The 19,528-nt window shown below is 41.1% G+C and overlaps 2 protein-coding genes across 7 annotated transcripts in view; both read right to left on the bottom strand.

Annotated features, from left to right (window-relative positions):
* Positions 1-2,373, bottom strand: part of LOC146657227 (bone morphogenetic protein 1-like) — a 30,176-nt gene extending 27,803 nt beyond the window's left edge. Inside the window, exon 1 of one of the 2 annotated variants that reach the window (XM_085425173.1) lies at positions 1,584-2,373. In XM_085425173.1, the coding sequence (XP_085281299.1) occupies positions 1,584-1,728 (145 nt within the window). In that variant the 5' untranslated portion in view covers positions 1,729-2,373. The remainder of the gene's footprint in view (positions 1-1,583) is intronic. The other variant, XM_085425174.1, reaches the window with a different exon arrangement.
* Positions 2,374-7,315: 4,942 nt separating this feature from the next.
* LOC146657226 (KAT8 regulatory NSL complex subunit 3-like) lies at positions 7,316-19,509 on the bottom strand. 5 transcript variants are annotated; one of them, XM_085425172.1, is made up of 20 exons: positions 19,267-19,509; positions 18,107-18,381; positions 17,821-17,991; positions 17,646-17,736; positions 16,515-16,700; positions 15,531-15,659; positions 15,304-15,420; positions 15,106-15,204; positions 14,788-14,859; positions 14,597-14,671; positions 14,263-14,420; positions 13,557-13,620; positions 13,279-13,467; positions 12,896-13,052; positions 12,448-12,525; positions 12,017-12,196; positions 9,431-9,518; positions 9,069-9,196; positions 8,553-8,659; positions 7,316-8,099 (listed from the first exon to the last, which is right to left on the bottom strand). In XM_085425172.1, the coding sequence occupies exons 2-20, from the start codon at positions 18,316-18,318 to the stop codon at positions 7,884-7,886; spliced, it is 2,517 nt and encodes an 838-aa protein (XP_085281298.1). In that variant the 5' UTR covers positions 18,319-18,381; positions 19,267-19,509; the 3' UTR covers positions 7,316-7,883. The 5 variants fall into 5 exon arrangements, with proteins under 5 accessions (XP_085281298.1, XP_085281294.1, XP_085281295.1 ...); XM_085425168.1 differs by lacking the exon at positions 12,448-12,525 and having other exon boundaries at positions 19,267-19,507; XM_085425169.1 differs by lacking the exon at positions 12,448-12,525 and having other exon boundaries at positions 19,274-19,507.
* Between the last annotated feature and the right edge of the window lie 19 nt (positions 19,510-19,528).

Here is a 19,528-nt window from a genome sequence, read left to right as displayed (position 1 = left end):
AACTGATCTCCGTGCCAACTCTGATGCACCCGTCCTTTTGTTTTTTCAGAGCCAAACTGTGCAAGCAGAGCACTGTGTGTTTACATGTGTGTGTGTGTGTGTGTGTGTGTGTGTGTGTGTGTGTGTGTGTGTGTGTGTCCGTGGGGTCATTTCAGGAGGACAGCCACTGCACCTCTGATTAGTGGCACCACGGCTAGTACCTCCTGATTTCTGCTGCGCCTGCGTTTCACTTGGTAACTGATCTTCCTGTAGGCTTTTCCATCTGTGCCAAGTCTCACAGTCACATTGTTCAAATTCACTGAGGACATGGGTCCAAAACAGGCACTTTTTCACAGCAGCCATTTTGACACGTAACCCAAAGTAAACACAGGTCTAATTGATAAAAAAAAAAAAAAGTAAGTAATAATTAAGCTCAAATTTAGTGTGTCACAGCGATCCCAGTTCGCCCGTGTGAGCCAAAGCCAGGGGTTTTTTGCCCCATCTGAATGGAACTGGTCTACATGGGCTTATATTAATTACACCTATGTTAACCCTGCAAGGACATGTCAAAATGGCTGCTGTGGAAAGTTATGCCACTCAGGTCATTTCATGAAATATTTGCAAGGAAATAAGGCCAACTTGAAATCACAGTCGTCCTGAATTTGCTCCAGCAATCCAAAGCTTTTTTAACTTTTGTGTCAGTGTTCCCAGATCTGAGATAGTCTGTTGAATTATTCAGCTTCCCCTTTGGAGCCTGTGTCTTCTTTACAGTTTAAATACTCACACTTAATGCAGTTACTGTACAGTACTGTAAATTTATGATTTGGGTTTTTTTTTTTAGCTCTTACTGTGGAGGAGTGGAGGCTTACTTCTTCCCTGTACTGCAACAAATAAAGACAACCGCCAGCAGAAAAATATGTGCATAAATATCTAAACTCGACTGTACTCTACTTTCTCCCCTCCTCCACTTTGTTTTAAGTGGCCGTGCAAACAACCGGTAGGGAAAGAAAAAAAAAAAAAACCGAGAGGAGATCTGTGCACTGACAAAAGCGGCCAGCAAAGGGAGAAGAAGTCTGCAAATCAAAGTGTAAAAATCCTTTGTTTCCCCAACAGCGCAGACTTTTATTTTATTTTTAAGTATATAACAGAGGAGACAGCCTGCAGGAGGGATTTGATCACATTTTTAAGCACGAGTGCAAACAGCAGGCTCCAACTTTTTCAACCGAAAACTAAACCCCCCCAGAAAACTTTTCATGTGTCGCGAAATGCACACAGAAAGCCTTCAATCGATGCGTTTTCATCCCTACGATCCGTGGAGCCGCTCTTTGAGCTGGGTTATACTGTGTACGCCTCGGATGGCTCAAACTGCAGAAACTATGTCACTTACTACAAAACAATTGCACACAATGTTCCCTCAAGCCTTTTAAAAACTACATCCACTACTGTCATCTCTCCAAAAGCGTTGCTCTGGCCGCTCTGTGCGAGCTCCACGTTGAGTCGTGGCATTTTTTTTTTTACCTCCACATAAATATGTTTTTTTTTTAAAAAAAGAAAATCATACACAGTACAAGAAAAAGAAAAAACGATGACAAATCAAATCTCACCAGCTTTGCAGGGATCCTTGTAGTCGATCGTCTCTGATGTGGCAGTGGGCTCCACATAGTAGCCTGGATCAATCGCGTCCAAATCGATCGCCAATATCACGCCAAGACATGATAGAAGAACCAAACACCTCGCCGAGAGATCCATGTTTGTGGAGGGGAAACGGCGAAAGGCGAGGGATAAAGGTAGAGGAGAAGAGAGGGACAGAGGGAAAGAGAGACAGAAGTGGGAAAGAGAAATAGAGTGAGAGAAAATGGGAGGTTTTTCTCTTTTCTTTTCTTTTTTCTTTTTTGGTCGGGGGGGACGAGATCCCTCTGGAGGGCGGGTTTTAAATCCAGCCTCTCTCCGGTGTTTTCTTGGCTCTGGGGGCAGTGATTTCTCTCATCCAGCCGGAGCTTAGGGATAGTGCGGAGGACTGCCCGAGAAACTTTGATGATATGGCAGCCCAGCAGGGGCGGAGAAAATCCCCAATTACCACAGATGCACGTGTGAATTTTTATTGTTACCTTGTCTGCGCGTGAACAGCGTGTGAGTGACGAGAAACCGGCCGACCGGGAATGTCTCTTTGTGGATAATTATTATAGTGACGGTAGTTTCCCCTCTGCTCTGCTATACACACGGTCAGAGACCCGAATGATCTCCCCGGAACCACCGCTTTGTAAACACCCCCCGGTTTATAAAAGTTCAGCCGCACTCTGCGCGTAAATTCGTGATTTTTTCTTTGTTTTTACACTCCACGTTGTTTCCCCCTCTCCCTTTACTTCCACGAGCGCAATTATTCACACGCGCACACTACCGAACGGCCGCCCACTCGCATTATGACATGCACGCGCAAACAAACAAACAGACCCTTCTGAAGTAAAGGAGTCACGAGCGAAACAGAAGCGGTTAGTGCGCCACCTGTCGGTAATGTACGGAACACATTTAGACAGATTCACAAAGAGTTAAAATAAAAAAAGTAAAAATAAAAACAACAACAAAGAAGAGAAAACCACGGAGGATAGTCTGAGATGTGGGACGCTTGTTTCCGCTAGTGAGGGGGAAAAAAGACAATCATAAGTCAAAATTTCGATGTTATCAAACTTCTGAGAAAATAACTTGAAATTTCAAGTTATTATTATTCTTATTTCCAGCAGAAGGTTTGTTAATCTTAGTAAAACGTGTGGCCCTGAACCCTGAAGGGTAGGCTGTACCTGACAGGTGCTCTAGGGTGGCTGTAAGTCAAAATGTGGAGCAGGTGATCTACTAACCCGCTGGTTGTTCGAGCCCTGGCTGCTCCTGTCTACATGCCAAAACATCCCTGGGGAAGATACTGAAGCTCAAGTTGATGCATCCATTGGAGTGTGAATGTCAGACAAAAAGCATGGACAGAAGTGTATGAATAGGTGAGGAAGGCATGTTTTCTGTAGTGCTTTGAGTGCTCGGATAGAGTAGAAAAGCACTATATAAGAACCAGCCCATTTATTTTATCCTACCAATGGAAATTTCATCCACTCTATAAGTCTGTTTATTCCTTGTGACTTCATACCTGTACAGGGTTTGGTTTATGGAAACTTGTTTGGGGTTTTTTTGCCATAGAAAAAAAATACAAAAATGTGTATTATTGCAATGTATTATTATGTTGTTTATTGTAGAATAATAGCCCAAAATTTTAAATGGTAATTTATTTATTTCAGTGGCAGAAAGAAGCTTCCACATGCAGTTTGTTATAATTATTATTATTATTTAATTACAAGCTACTAAAATGAAAAATGTATAAGCTTTCTTAATCCTAGAAAAAAGGGAGCCCTGAGACAGTGCATGGTAAGATGCCATGTGTCACAGCTTGCTTTATTCTATCTGTGTAAGTTGGATCAGTTTCTTCCTCATGAGATCATATCTCATTTGTGCTTCAAGCAGTGATAAAAAAAAACCCCCAACAGATTCCAACTGAAGTCCTCCGATGAACCACTTTTCCACCTATCCAGTTTGTGTGGAGCATTTCTTGAGTTCGTGTTGGATATTAATAGTTTGTTCATTCTTTTATGTTATTTATGCTTGTAGCATGAGGGACCTAAAGCTTACACATATTAACCATTAAATTCATTCTGTTACCGCTTTTCATTCACATTCCATCTTTCCAATACTGCTGATTTCCCCCTGCGCTGTTCGGGCCTTGTACAAAAAATATGTTACATATTTGTACCTGTGAATATACACACATCCTGCTTCATTGTTTTGCCTGCTTTACTAACATGAAGTGTAAAGTGTAAGTAAAACACTTCTATTCTCACTGTACTTCACCTTCAATGTCTGCAGGACAGTAAAGCTGGCCTGCAGACGTGATTGGATGACTAAATCTCAGATGGATTGCTTCAAGAGGGGCTGGTGGCAATGATGTGAGGAAATACCAGCAGCTGCTGTTGTCTAAATGGGATCCTTCATGCTATCTAATGTATACAAAGGTTTACATACAGAGGAAGAGAGACACTCCTATCTATATCTTATCTGACTGCTGACAGGATGTCGTCTACAATAAGTGGGCTGTATTTATGCTGCGGCTGTAAAAACAGCAGTGCGACTATCACGCATTGGAGCGAGCTCCTCCATAACATTTTGAACAAGAGCGGAGTTTCTCAGCTCGCTCTTTAGTCTTGTGTGTTTAGCACACAAGACTAAATGTTTACATTAGCTAAGTAAAGCAAAAGCATTGCATTCAGGTAAATATGTTTATTTCAAACATAAGCTCTGCGTGCAGTGAAGTCATGAGACGGTGCAGATGGGAAGCAGTACCCTGGTCCAGTGTTTGAGGCTATAGAAAAACAGGTTCAGGTGGAAACGAGTGCAACAAAAGCTTGGAGTTTTACAAGTGCAAATACCTCAAACTAAGCATCGCAATACGCGTCTCCCTTTCAGAAGCACATTACATCAAATTATATTATTATTAAAATTGCTACATAAAAAGAAACAATTATGACAGACACTTATTATATGGATTACTGTTATTGGATCTATATGGTCATATATGGATACAGCAATGATAGAACTCAATATATTCTGAGTACGCTAAGGACTTCAAACATTATCTTTGTTGAGATGCACAGCTGTCCTTTTGTAGGCTTTACCTGGGCTGCACCACCACACTCCAGGTAGTTTACAGTTTACCTTCAGCATATAATTTTCTCCCAAGAACATGTGATCATGCTGTCAGTTTAAAGTCAAAGGTGTAATAAAGGAGTGCAGGCTGTAGCACGACGACATCCCCTGAAGTTAGCAGTGCCTGTTCTATCCAGCACAGACTCGGACTTGTCCACAACTGAAAGCAACTGCCTGGCCTTTTCCCACCATCTCCACAGGGGAGCCCTCTGTGAGGCGTGGTCTTCTGCACACTGTGCGGCGGTGTGTTCGTCACTATGGGGAGGGAGCAGTCTCATCAGCAGGCTGTGGCTCCTAAGGTACTTTTGCACATCACCATCTTGCATCAGGGATTTGCCCACAGTGAGCCGAGATTTCAGTGCTGCAAAAGGGCACAGTGCAATTAATTAACTCTGTCCATTCTTGGTTTATATTAAATTCTTCGGGGCAATAACATGTTTGACATTTACTTTAAAGTCTGCTCGGAATCCTCAGATATAATATTGAGATATTTTCAGCTGCATCCAGTTTCAGAAGTGGAGCACACTGTGATCCACACTCTAATACTTATCTGAAAAAGACAAGGCATGGGAGGATTTTGTGTTTATTTCTACAGTGCTGTGCAAAGGTCTCGAGCCACCTCTCAGTGCTTTATGTTTTGCTATGGAAAATGGGGATTTAATGGATATGGTGATTTACTAAAACATGCAAACATATATGGAAATAAGGCAAAAAAAAAAAAGAAAAGATTTTTGCACTGTTTTAACAAGCTTCAAAGTCAATATTTGGTGTGGCCACCTTTATTCTTGAGCAGTCTGAACTTCCTTAGGAAAGCATCCCTCTTATTTCTTTAACTAGTCTTCAGGAATAGTTATCCAGCTTTCTGTAAGCACATTCAAAGCTGCCTTTTGTTTTGGTCTCTGTCAAACTGATCCCACACCGCTTCAATAATGTTTAAGTGTGGGCTCTGGGGAAGCCAATCCATGATTAATAGTGATCAATTGTTTTTCTTTTACTTTATTAGAAGTGTGTATGAGATCATTGTCATGCTGAAAAATTCCCATGACAATCTAAACCAGAAATAAAAACAAACAAACATTTGTGTTCATTACTCCACGAGACCAGTTCTTGTGCACTTTGCCATATCTCAACCTTTCCTTTCCTTAAGAATGGCTTCTTGACAGCCACTGAGACCATTTCTGACGAGACTTTAGTGAACAGCAGATGGATGAGCTCAAGGGCCAGATGTATCTCTCATATCCTGTGTCAGTTCTTTGCTGAATTTTTTCCTATATCTAAAGAACATGACGTCCATAGGCTGCACATCATGATGAGTGATATATACATGTACATAATTACCCTGGTGGTGCAAAATAGTGTGCCTGTTAAACTATATTATTTTTGACATTTTTCATTGATTCAAACAAAGAAATGGGAACAAATGTGTTTTAACGACAAACTGCTAGTAACAGATTGCCTAAAGATATGATTTAGGAATAGATCTTTGCCAAGTTGTCTCTCATGCGTACACACAATGTTGGTTGAGCCCTTCATGTAGGTGCCTTTTTTGCCTGCATGCTTCGTATGTCAGTGTTAAGTGGCTTAACAAACGAACAACTTTCTCAGAAAATGGTCAGGTATAAGGACTGGACTCAAAATGAGTAAAAAGAAAGTCTGGCTATGTGAAGGCAAAATATTAAGAAAGTGAAAGAAATTCACTTGCTTTTTTTAACTTTTGCCCGTTTCCTCAAACGCTGTCATCTCTTCATGAAAAAGAAAAGCTGTAACTGACACTTTCACCTCAGTGTGTCATTTCTAACAAACACTTCAGTGTTTTTCTGTTAATGCACCTTCAGTCCTCAGTTTATGCCCCAGTGGCTGTATGTGACCTAAAATACACAAGGCTACAAGATACTGTGAACAACTGGGTCAAAGGCTATACAGTAAAGCCGGTAATTATTTTCTAGACTGCCTCCACAACAAATTATAGACTAGTGACAACAAAATCATTTTAAAAGTAGGCACTGGGGTGCCATGTCAGTGAGAACCATTACAAGCTATCAAACTGAAAATTTTAATGGGCTGCATGAACATTTGCAGTGATAACAGAAATCTGTCAAACTTTGTGTTAGTCAGAAAAACATGTAACCAAGAATAAGGGGGAGAAAAAAAAAGCTCCAAGTTAAGTGTGTCTGTTTAGGTGCTGAACTGAGGCGCACCTTGGGCTCATGGGTACGAGCTGAAGTCACAGCTTCACCACCAGCTTGGCTGACAGATCCCACTCTACTCGGATGTGCTCCTCGAAGGGTCACCGTTATAGAAGTGGGGGCTTTCTGCCCTCCTGACAACAAACACCAACATACACAGAAATAACAAGCTATAAATGATTTACGTCCAAATACACCAGATTAGACTAAATAATAATTTGCTGCAAACATGCTGTGATGCAAGTCATCTAAAGGATAGCTGTTGTTGTTGTTTTTTTAAAGCACGTTCATGATATTAGATGACCATGAAAGGTAAAAGCAAATTTGGAGGTTCAGGTAAGTGAAAGGGGTGAGAAAGCCAACTGATTTACACTCAAAATAAAATGACAACAAGACGACAATGAAAACACAAGTTTGATTCCAGTCTTTATTACAACAGGAACAGCTTGGGTAATGCCATGTGCCAACGTTATTGCTTCTCAACACAACTCTCTAGGAGGTCAGCGTTAATATAAATGAATAATTGAAAGCAGGTGATTTAATGGGTTTACAAAATAGGCAAACAAAAAGAAACAAACATGAAATGATCGCTTGAACAAACAAAGCTGACGCAGAAAGCAGTTTTGACTGAAAAACAGGAGTCTTATTAAAATTTGGTCAACCCTCTTAACATTGATCTTAACTTAATTCACAATTATTCAGGATCAAACTGTTTCATGCCTTTGTGTGTCCGACATCAGATGGAAACTCTAAATTGTGACTTTCCATTCCGTGAACATGAAAACATGTACGCCACTAATCTGCCATTGGCTGCTGTACGTGTAAGCTGCACATTCCTCTGCAAACCTTACAACAGTTAGGCTCATTCCAGGCAAACCATCTCTGCAAGTATCAGAGATGTCCTCTACATTCCTCTACGTCCGGCCTACAGACCTCCTGCACTACTGTTTCCAAAACAAAGGATGAACAAACTCTGGGCATTCAACGTGGCCGTCGTGTCTTGGCAGCTCGAGACATACCGGTGGTCTGGTTGGTGATGTGCGCCAAGCCAGGCAAGCTGCTAGCAAGTTTGGCCAGCCCACCATTAGTGAGCAGCTGATGGATGGCGGTGGTTTTAGCCACTCCTCCTGTGGTGACCACAGGCACTGCCCGGAGCAGAGCACTGCTGCTGGTACCGGCGGAGCTCAGGACCGGACCCTGTGGAATGGCACAAACAGCATGAGGGAAGATGAGTGGACAGGAAAGATGATTTTATCATCTTTTATTCCATTAGGTCACTTAAAAGGAAAAAAAGCAAGAAAAAAAAAGCAGTTTGGTAGTATTGAAGCCGATTAGACGCGATGACGACGTCTATTAACAAAAAAAAAAAAAAAGTTTTTCCTTGGCAATAAAACATATGCTCCAGTTTCTCTTTTATGTACCTAAACCATGGAAGTTCCACTAGATCTGTGTGTTTTCAGTTCTTTTAATCATTTGGGTAACCAATTACAAATGTGGCATATTCAAAAAATAGATTAACACATAACTACACACTTTAAAAAAATAAAAATAAAACCCTCTTTGAGTGTTATAAATAGTCTACATAATTTATCGCAAATGGATGGTTCAAAATCTGGTTTAGGAATCGAATACAACCACTCCAAGTGTTACCTGGGTGCCACCTGTGTTGGCTGCTGTTGAGGGAACGTTAGGAGCTTTGGTGACGATCTCCTGAAGACTGAAACTTAGGCCTTGTAGAAGACTGCTGGCGGAAGGTGCTGCACACACACAGATCAATCATTGATTGGGTTAAATCAATCCCAACGAAACATCACAGAAATTATTAAGGGAAAAAAACAAAACATTCCAAGGCCTAAACTAACAGCGCGCGCGCGCACACACACACACACACACACACACACACACACACACACACACACACACACACACACACACACGATAGCCAGGGCAAGGTTTGGGTCAGTGACTGACAGCGATGGTGCAAGAGGTGATCAATGATGATGTTTGCTAAAACATGTTGTCCAAATTCTCAGCTCAGCGATCAAACTGGATCCCACACAATAAAACCAAGCAGAACTGCACTTGTGTTTTGATGTCACTATGTTGAGATCAGCTGCACAATTAAGAGTGCAAACAAGCGTGCAAGGCAGGACAAGACGAAGATACCTTGGGCAGTGGCTGGAGCTTGCGCCTGGGCTGGTGTGGAAGGCCCCGACACCATGCAAGGCTGCACGCTGCTGAATGAGCTGGAGCCTGGGGACAGGGCACCAGACACCTCTGAGAGACTACCAGACCTGCAGTGACACACATAACCACCAGTCTACTCAGGAGCTACCCCAGCAAGTGCTGCTTTGGCCATCACTCAGCTCCCAAACTCCAAGTACACCTCTAACCAATCCCTCTGCACCAGACACCCCACCAAATGGGAGTGGATGTGGGTGTAGGGATAGTTAGGGTTTCAAGTGCTCCAACCTCAATGTGTCAGTGTGTGTGTGTGTGTGTGTGTGTTATGGCGCTGGCTTGCTTACCGTTGGCCTGTAAGAAGTCCAGACAGCTCCTTGGCACCAGCTACAGTCTGTCCCATTGTCACAGTTAAGGGCTTTCCTGAGACACCCACTGCAAGGAAAAAAAAAAAAAAGAAAATATGAAGGACAGTCAGTTATCTCGCTTTGGTAAAAACAAAAAAGGAACACAAAAACAAAAAACAACAAATAAATTATGATCATTTCTAGAAAAAGGGTGAATCTCAAAACAACCACCTGGTCATTAATGACAGGCAGAATGTTTGTTTTTTCAAAATAAAAGGCTTAGCAAAGCCCTAGTTTAAATTTAATAATGCATAATCAACAAAAAACACATTTTTCATCTGCACAGTTGAATGAACTCAACCTGCTCAAAGCATCTGTCTGCCCACAAGTGATTTTAATCAACGCATGAAAGAATGAACTATATCTTTTTATTCTGACAAAAACAAACAAAAAAGCCCAGACAAGTTCTCTCAGTGTTTAAAGATTCAAGTTTGTATGAAGCTATGTATGACATGAGAGGCAAATTACCCAACACCTTATAGTGGGTGACTGCAGGAATGTATTGCTGATTGGCTGAATCAGTCACTGCCTTCTTTTTGTGTGTGTCTGTGTGTTTTTTTGTTTTTTTTAAGGCTGTTTATTGGAATTTTATTTCACAAACTAAGTGGTTTGCCTCACTGACAATTCAACCAAGTAAATAATTAATCCATCTAGTGCAATTCAAAGCAGTTGGCATTTTTTGGCCATTTTGGGAATGTCCATGTTGCACTGATTTAAGCAGCAGATAAATAATTATTTTAGAGAAAAATAACAGTTTTTTACCATCTATAGAAACTTCACTTAAATTTATTTTTAACAAAAATGATGTTTTATAACTACAGACTGCTTTGGGCTATAAACTATCAGAACCTTTTCTGTAATTTTACATATTTATTGCACAGAAAAACTTAGATACACTGTTGAAGCTATACGTTTTTAAAAAATCTTATATTAACCCTCTGCGGTCCAGGGTATAATTGGCCGTTTTTGATTACTTTTGATTTCACCTCACATTTCACATTTAAAAAAACTGTTTATCTTGCCTTGTTTGGTATCATTATTTTCAGCACAACCTCGAATATCTGGCATTGGAGTTGTTTTTTCATTTTGACATACTATATTAGCACAATTGATCTAAACTCAGACAAAAATGTTTCATTTTAAATATTTAACGTGTTTAACGAATCATTTTCATAACTTGAAATCCAAATAGAAATTATACATTTCTAAAAATTGTGCACGTTTGGCAAACAAGAAAGGTATGGTACCATTTATCTAAATCTGGCCACAACCCTGGCCTAAACCCTGCAGGTCTGACAACAGGAGGTGTATCGGTCCAGTTTTCTATGTGGACACAGCGTTTACACTGGAATCTGCCCTTGGTGGCTTTTTTGGAGGAAATGTGACATTCGCTAGTATACCTGACACACAAAACAAAAAGTACACAATACAGTAACTATAGCCTCCAAACACGCTAAATGTCACTAATGTCTCACATGTGAAAACTCGCCCTCTCTCTTTCTTTCAGTCGCCCGATTTCTCTCGCGGGCGTCACTCCTAAAACTTCCCCTTCTCCCTAAACAACCAAGTGCCACATGCTGCCATATCATTTTTTGATTGGCTCACATGGTACACTTTAACACCAATAGGGAACGGGTGTTTTTTATTTTTTCACTCGCAAGCGGAGAGTGTTTGCTAGCACTGTCCTTAGAAAACACCATTTTTACCGTTTCTTTCTGCCGTGCACACCGCTGTTTTGTTCAGAAAGAAACATCGCGTGTATTTTTTAATCATAACTCTGGTGTTACGTGGCCCATCGACACAATTTAAAAACTGGTATATAGTTTGAAGTCCAAATTGAATTGGAGACTCTGGGTCGCTGCATCTTGTAGCCGTGTTGTCTTAAATTGGTCATGTGATTTTGACGCGCCGGTGCATCCGTCGACCCCAGAGGGTTAAGACATCTCAGAAATTAAATATGTAGCTAATCTTCTTTAAACTGACAGTAAGATGATTTACTGGTCAAGCCCACTTCAGATCAAAGTAACTTGATAGAAAGTGAGCTTGACCTCCCTCACTTAGACCAGAGGTTTTATATGCAGCTGTGGTCATTTAACAGTGAACGCTATTGCCAGCTGTTTGTTTACTTAGATGCTGCCAGTGGAGTAGTCCATCTGGTTGCTACATTTAGGCCTTCCTACTTGCTGGTTTCATCTGGTTTAAACTGCAATTATCCAAAGTTGGTCTATTGGACTGTGGATTTTTTTCCCCCGACAGTGAGTTTTTTCATGACTGCATATGCTAAAAGTGTTGTGTGGAGAGCAGGGCTGGGCTACGGGTGACATTCAGAAGTCGACCCTTGTGGTTGTTTAGTCTAGATACAACGCCGAGCAAGTGTCAGCTTGTTGTGTGTGAACCAGTTTAGTTTATCATCATCTTTAATATCAAGAATATCAAAATTTCATGAGTATCAGCACCAATTTACACAATTTCTGATTACCAATACTCCTAAATCAAACCACTGTTAAAGGATCCCAGGTTTTGTACCTTCATGTGCAGCAGGACTGAGGCTGCCCCCTGCTGAATCGCTTTGGGAAACAATAGTAACCTTGATCTTTGCTCTCTTGGAGGCTTTGCTTGGAGTGGGACTAGGTGTCTGCCTCCTCTTGCCATGGGACCGCAGTTCATCTCTGTCCAGGCCCTCCATCTGATCAGAGGTCACCGGCACTGCACGGCACAGACAAACACACAGACGAACACACAACTATCAGTGAAGTACTGAAGTGACACGAACCTGTGGTATTTTATCCTTAACTAACCCCAAGCTTTGAAGTTAATATTTGCTCTCAAAAGCTTTATAAAGTTTTAATGCAGTAAAGTAGTCACATTAGTCTACAATTAAAGCAGCGGAAACAAAGGAAGGAGAGTGAAAGGGAAAGAGGAAAGAAAAAAAGGAAAGAAGAGGGATAGACACTTACCAAAAATACAAGGAGGAGTGCCAGGAGGAAGATTTTTCCTCACAAGCATGTTTTGTTTCATAAAAGCAGCAAACTGAGCTGGAATGAATTGGAAAAAAGAGCCGGAAAGGAAAGTTGTAGGAAGAGAAGAGACAAGAGGATGAGAGGAAAGTATTTCAGTCACGTTCCATCTTCCCCCATCAGATGTCGTGACTTGATAATCTCTTCAAAATCTTTGTTTTCTACCATCATTTTCACATCTTGCATTCTACCCTGTCTGGTTACCTTGTAACACCTCTGCAAAAATTCCACTGGAGTTAAGATCAATGGCTCGTTTTAACAAGTTCAAATAAACAAGTGGGGTGAACGGGACAACTGTGTACACACAGGTACCAAGGATCACAGTGCACAAGCGTATTTACAGAGCCCTTTTCAATGAATTCAGAGTTGAGTGAGTTGGTGCACTGACCTTGAGCCTGCTTGTGAGTGAGCACTGTGCCGGAGCGCTGCATGTGTGTCTTGAGCAACTGTGTAGCAGTGATAAGGCTGGACTTCTGTGCCGGAGAAAGACCAGATGTCTTGGGTTTGGGACTGGATGTGGGACTGCTGCAGACACTAGACAGATCCTGAGGATCGAGCGAACATGAGCACCTGGTGACTCATATGCAGACAGTGTAGCTTCTTACAATCATAAGACACGATGCTATGACTGCAATTCCACCATACAAGGTCTTATTATTAAAACTCAACAGCTACTGTTGAATGATAACAGTTATGATACACACCATTGTATAATTTACCATCATTTCATAAAACATTTTTTATTTCATAAAAATACAGAAGACTTCTTACCTCAGATCCTGACGGCGAGATAGGAACTCTCAGTGCAGGGGAGGATGGTCGTCCTCTCTCCATGTCAAAGGGAAGCTCCCGTCGAGGCCTTTTCTTCTTTTCTGTGTCCATGTCTCTCAGCTCACCTGAGCCATGACCGTGGCCCTCCGCCCGTGTAAGCACACCTGAAAGGAAGTCAGCGATCTCATCCTAAAGACCAGTGAGAGAAGAACAAAATATAAATATTCAAAATATAAACTGCAGCAGATGAAAAATGCTTTCTAGCTATGAGGGCCCACCTGAATGCAGCGGTCCACCATGGTCTGCGTCAGTCCTTCTGATTTCATCTTTGCTGAATTGATTCTGTGGAGTGGTTTAGAGTCAGAAGTGGAAAAATATTAAGTGTCATACTTGACCATGTAGCCAATCAATTGTTCAAACTATTAAAATGCGTTTTTGCATCACATATATGTGGTCTCAGAACATTTCATCAAGAAGTTCAGTGTCATATACGCTGCAAACAAAGTAGTTACACTTGAGCAAAGAAATGCCATATAACCCCCCCAAAAAACTGTATTATTGCCCAGCAAACTTATCTCATTTATGTGCCATCTCTTGAGTTAAGTGCCTTCTTATCTTTGAACCATTCATAGATTTGTTTTGAAAGTGGTCAGGTACAAGCATCGGTCTGAAAATTTCAGTCAATTTGTTCTGAAAAAACTATGTGAGACCTTCAGAAAGCCTGGAGAACGATTGCTCATGAGCACTTTAAAAGCTAAATATATAGAAAAGAAGGACTTGTGCACAAAACTGTACATTAAGCTTTTGAGTAAATCTTTCTCATCCCAGTGATAAGTTCGATACAGGCATTTACTTGCTGTGAAGCGAATATCTTCCAAGCTTCACTGACATAATGAGGAATCTACTTGCATTTGACTCGTTGAACATCATCTCTGGTCCCTGCTAAAATATTATGTTTTTCAGATCTTTAAGGCTGTGACTGACCTCAGATTGTCATCCGCGCCTCCAACCACCACCATGCTGTTGTCTGCCCTGAGCTTCTCTCTGAACTCCTCCATTCCTTCTGTGCTACACTGGAGCGCGTTCTGGCCGACCACAAACAACACTGGTGTCTTCATGTCCAGGAGCGGGTCATCCACATCCTGTAAACCAGCAATATGTGAAAAACTGGCACAAGCAAAGTTTTGTTTTTCAGTTATATTTAAAAAAAAAAAAAAAAAAGAAAGAAGAAGAAGAAGACAGTATTTTTTTCTAACAGTTGAGTAAAACATCAAAGATAAAAACCAGTGCTGAAGCTAGATAATGCTTTAGGTCATACCCCACGTGGCCCATTGACTGTTAGCAGGGGGAAGCCAAGACAGACCACAGCCGTCAAATACTCCATCAGGGACACCTGGAGTCAAAGTTTATTATTAAAATGTATTCTATTGCACACCTTTGACAATAGTGCACTTTTATTAGTTCCATCACATTAAATCACTATGATAAATACATGGTAAAAAGTCTTACATGGCAAGCCATAAGAGCCCCAGCGTTCCAGCCGACCAGGATAATGGGTTTGTGAGGAAAGTGACTGTGAACCTGGTGGTTACATTTATAAAAACATGCAATCAGTGCAGGTACAGACGCACAAACAAAAAAAATAAATAACCATTATATAGCATCTCTAGTTTGGACAGTGATCTGAGTCATTACCTAATAAATACAATTAGAAATGTGCATAATTAAAAATCTGCCACATTCATCTACATGAATTTAACAAAATAAAGATCACAATCACATCGCAGCTATAGTCACTAATGCATCAAATAAAAACCAACATCCTACCTCCATGACCTTGGCCCTGACAGTACCCAACATGTGCTCTAGGCACTGGGTGATGCCAATATTGGCCCCGCTGTTCACATGAGTGTGTATTGGGATGACCTAACACAAAAACAGCTGTTTTAGGCAGTTTTCTGTGACAAAACAGGGAAGAAAAATATTTCTGTAAACACAAAGCTTTGATCTGATGGGACATCTGACCTTTCCAAAAAAGGAGAGCTGTGACTGCCAGAATCTCATTCTCCGTGAAGTGGAGAGGGCGGGATTGGTTGGGCTTGATGGTGCAATAAGGATGAGCGGGGATCCTGGAAGCTTGCTCTGCAAGGAGAAAAAAAAAAAAAAAAAAAAAGGATTCAGGGGTCACATGTGCAAAAAGTTAAATGAAAACGTTTTCTGTTGAAAACTGAAAGCGACTGATTTAATTTTACCGGCTTGTTTTGAGACAGAACTCCAACAGCTGGGTCCCATGGCCGTTTCAGTAGCAGTGACAGCGCCTCTGCGCTTGGAGCGCCGGTCTTTGCCGATGACAGCAACATTCTGTCGATCAGCGAGGGCAACTAAGCAGACAGAGGAACGTAACAATGAATCAACAGTCTCATTAATTAATGGCGACCTGTGTTGAGCTTAAAGTCAGTTTTCTGTGTCATGAATGAGGCCCTCACTTATGCTGAACACATAAAATGGAGCAGGTTATACGCCAAGTTTGGGTTGAAAAATGAAAATAAATGAATAAATAAATAAAAAACTAAAAATAAATCACTGCAGATTATCTTTTATACTGCTGGAACTGCAGCTATAAGAATTAACACCAGCAATAGCTCTTCATTCAATAAAATTTATTTCACTTCAATCTGCCTGCAAACGAAAGCAATTTCCAAACTTCCTTTATTAGTCTGTGGGACGGTAATACTTAACGTTTAAATGGATCCTGTTTAAAGTGTCAGCGCTCTAATGTGCAGCCGTCACCGTAGGGAAAAACTAAAAAACACAGCAGCACTGAGAGCTAAAACAATTACCTTGAATTAAAATCTTTATTGTACTGCTTTGAGCACTAAATCACCAAATTAAAAATTTTCTGCAGCATTAATCTTTTGTCTTATTTGCAATAGTGTAGCACTGAACTTTCTAATGTTCTTTATAGATTGTTAAATCACCATTTCACCATCATTTGAGAACATCTCAGAAGCAGGCTGGAATCATAGAAATTTTGTGCGAAAGAAGAGTAACATGATGCGTGAAACACCCCTTTTATGTGAGCATGTGCAGATCCTGAAGCAAGAAACCTGGCTGATACCCACTGAGCTAGCTAAGGCAAAGAAACCCTGGCTGGGTTGAACTTTGTAGCCTATCCCTCTGGCACAGGCCTAACAGAAAAATGTACATCAGTTCATACTCTTTATTCAATTACGTACCTTGCTTTTGAGAGTCTGCAGCACATCCAGGTATGCAGCAAGCATGGCTAGGCTTAAAGACTCAATTAGAGTGGTGTGTAACCACTGTGTCAGTTTGGTGTCCCAGTTCACACTGGCCAGCGCATGCCGCACCTTCCTCGCACACTTGTCCACAGCTATCCTTCGCAAAATTGGCTCATTGGAAGTCTGTGAGAAACAAGATCACAGAACAATTCAGTCATTTTTACGTCTGAAATATAACCTACAGAACCAGGGATCCCCACTATCACTCAGCTGGCGAGTTCAGATGGTAAGCCCTAAAATTAGTTGTCATATGGTAAAAAACTTTTGTAAATTTCTCCTCTCATGCTTTCAGTTGCTTCTGTGTGAACAGATTATCCATCAGTGCATCACCCGGTAGCTTTCTTCATTTTTGTTTATTAAATTTATTAACCAAAGGTGCAATAGGGCATGAATTTCTCTGGGCAGAACTAGGGACTCAAAACCTAAATCACACACGGGCAAAACATGACCCGAGGGCCAGAGCGAGGCTGCACAACACTTTTAGACACCTGAAGCCCTGAAAGAAAAACTAAAATGAACCCCGCCAAAAAATAAGAATGAAAGGGAGGATTATGTTAACGAAGCTTGGGGAGAATAACTGCAGCAAGTCTGTCCTGCTATTTAGTAAGTCAAACAGGGGGTGCTTCACTACAAACTTTTTGTGATGAACTACAATGTATTACAGATCTTAGCATCCAACCCCCATTGGGCTTGAATGCATCTTTTGCAAATCTCAAACAGCAGTAACTTATCCTCATAACTTAGCTGCAGCCACATATGTAAAACTGAACAGATAATTAAATCAGACATTCATATACAAGTGTGTTTGTTTATGGGCTTCACAAACAGAACAGACTGCATTTAAAAATGTTCTTAATTTATTGATGCAGGAACATATTCTATTATTGCATCAGCTGTGTATATCCATATTTAGATATTAGGCAACAACATATTGGCACAAAGTGCCATTATTATATATAATATATCATTTCAACTGTTAAATCTTTTCCCACAGTCAAACAAAGAAGTTGTGAATAATTCTTAGTACCCTTTAGTACCCAAAACAAACAAACAACAAAAAAGACTTACATTTTCATTGGCCAGACGGGCTAGTCTTTCCGCTTGCAGAGCTTTAATGACCTTGTTGAACAATTTGTTCTGGGCCACTGTCCATCCAGTCCTGAAGCAGAATTATTTCAAAGAGATTTACTGCAAGTGGATAACGTTACATGATAAAAGGTGGAGCATTGAGGTGGTTGCTTACTTGTTTACATGTTCCTCCCAGTCATCAGGGGGCGGCGGACTCTCAGCAACTGTACGAGCAAACAGGACATGCCGCTCGCACTCCTTCATCACACTAAGGGCTTTGTGGTTATCATATAGAAGAACAGGTGTTGGCGTTACAGTTTCCACATCTATTAAAGAATCTGAATCTCTGCAGACAAAGAAAAAAAATACCGCATCACTACAAGTGATTAAAAATGTGCATCAGATTACTAATTTTACCATGGCTAAAGAGAAGCAGCCTAATAGGAGCATTTTTAACTCACAAAACGGGTTCAGGCTGGCGACGTGGGGTAACAAACAGCGTCCTCGTGGGTCGAGCACTGCTGGCATCTGGGTGGGCATTCCATGGTTTGGCATAGCTGTGGTCCAGAAATACTAAATCTAACTCTCTTTCATGGGCTGAGAGCTGGAACAACAAGGATGTGCCCATCTTTCGAGCTGAGGTCTGGAAGTCTTTATCTCCACCACGATGCATCCTCTTCCTGGGCCCCAAAGGGCCCCGGGAAGACCTTAACAACTGGTGCTGATTCAGGACAAACTTGGGAAAGAAGGGAAGAATTGTTTTTGTATTTTATGCAAAATAATCGAAGAATATTATCAAATTTGTCTGCCAAAAAATGACTATCTTAAAGTGGTATTGCTAATTTTACAGAAATATTAGTTGTGAAACATAGAAATCACACACACGCCCACGCACACATATGTGGGAGGAAAACTGTGTGTGTGTGTGTGTGTGTGTGTGTGTGTGTGTGTGTGTGAGAGAAGATTTGTATCAATTTTAATATTGAAACTCTTACATCATAAATCCATAAAGTTTGTGGTAGGGCAATAGCTCCAGACAAAGCCTTTAAAGCCCTTTAAGTGTTGACATATCAGAAAGACAACGGAATAACTGAACTACAGTCAGCTCTGTGGAAGCGAGCACATTCAAGGGTCTGCACTTACACAATTTCTAGTTTTTTTATGCATAGTGACAATGCGTTGAGCTCCAGGGCTTTACGCTATTTTCCAAATATAACTTATTTATAAGTTATTGATTAAAAAAAACCCAACAACAACAGCCTAAAAAGCCACAAAGCAACAATAAAAGCACTAACAACAACAGCACTACGAGCGATAGCGAAACAGTTTCAGTCCTGGTACAGAGTCAGACTGACGCTTAACACGTTTATACTCTTTAAGCACCACCTATTAGCTTCTACCATGTACTGGATATTATTTTGCCATTATAAACCACATATTGAGTCGCGTGTGGCAAATAACCAAAACATTCCACTTAATACGTGGGTTAAGTGTAATAGGTTCAATATTTATCACAAATACATTCGCAAATTCACCCGCGACTGAAAGCTGCGTAATGACCTAGCATGCTAGCATAATCATAGCGAGCTACAAGCTAAGCAAATGGTGTACCGCTCATTACCTCTTACTTTGATCACTCCATGTTGTCCGCGACGGCTTCAGCTCCTGCTTCGAGCAAAGCAAATATAAGAACGGCGTATTTACCGGGCAATGAAAGAGGTTACATTAAACATAAACATTTAGCTCGTAAAAGCCACTTCCTTTTGTTCGCTTCGTTGCCTTGTTAGGCTCCGCGCCCTCCCTTTCTAGGCCCTAAATTCAAGCGGCTCAGTCAGGCCTGCTGTTTCTACCAAACTGGCAACCCTGATCGTGGCGCGTCAGAC

This window comes from Rhamphochromis longiceps, linkage group LG12, assembly GCF_057381845.1.
Source record: "Rhamphochromis longiceps isolate RC_006_pf linkage group LG12, R_longiceps_female_GT1.1, whole genome shotgun sequence".
In the NCBI taxonomy this organism is placed as follows: Eukaryota; Metazoa; Chordata; class Actinopteri; order Cichliformes; family Cichlidae; genus Rhamphochromis; species Rhamphochromis longiceps.
This window is presented reverse-complemented; position numbering and strand designations above follow the sequence as displayed.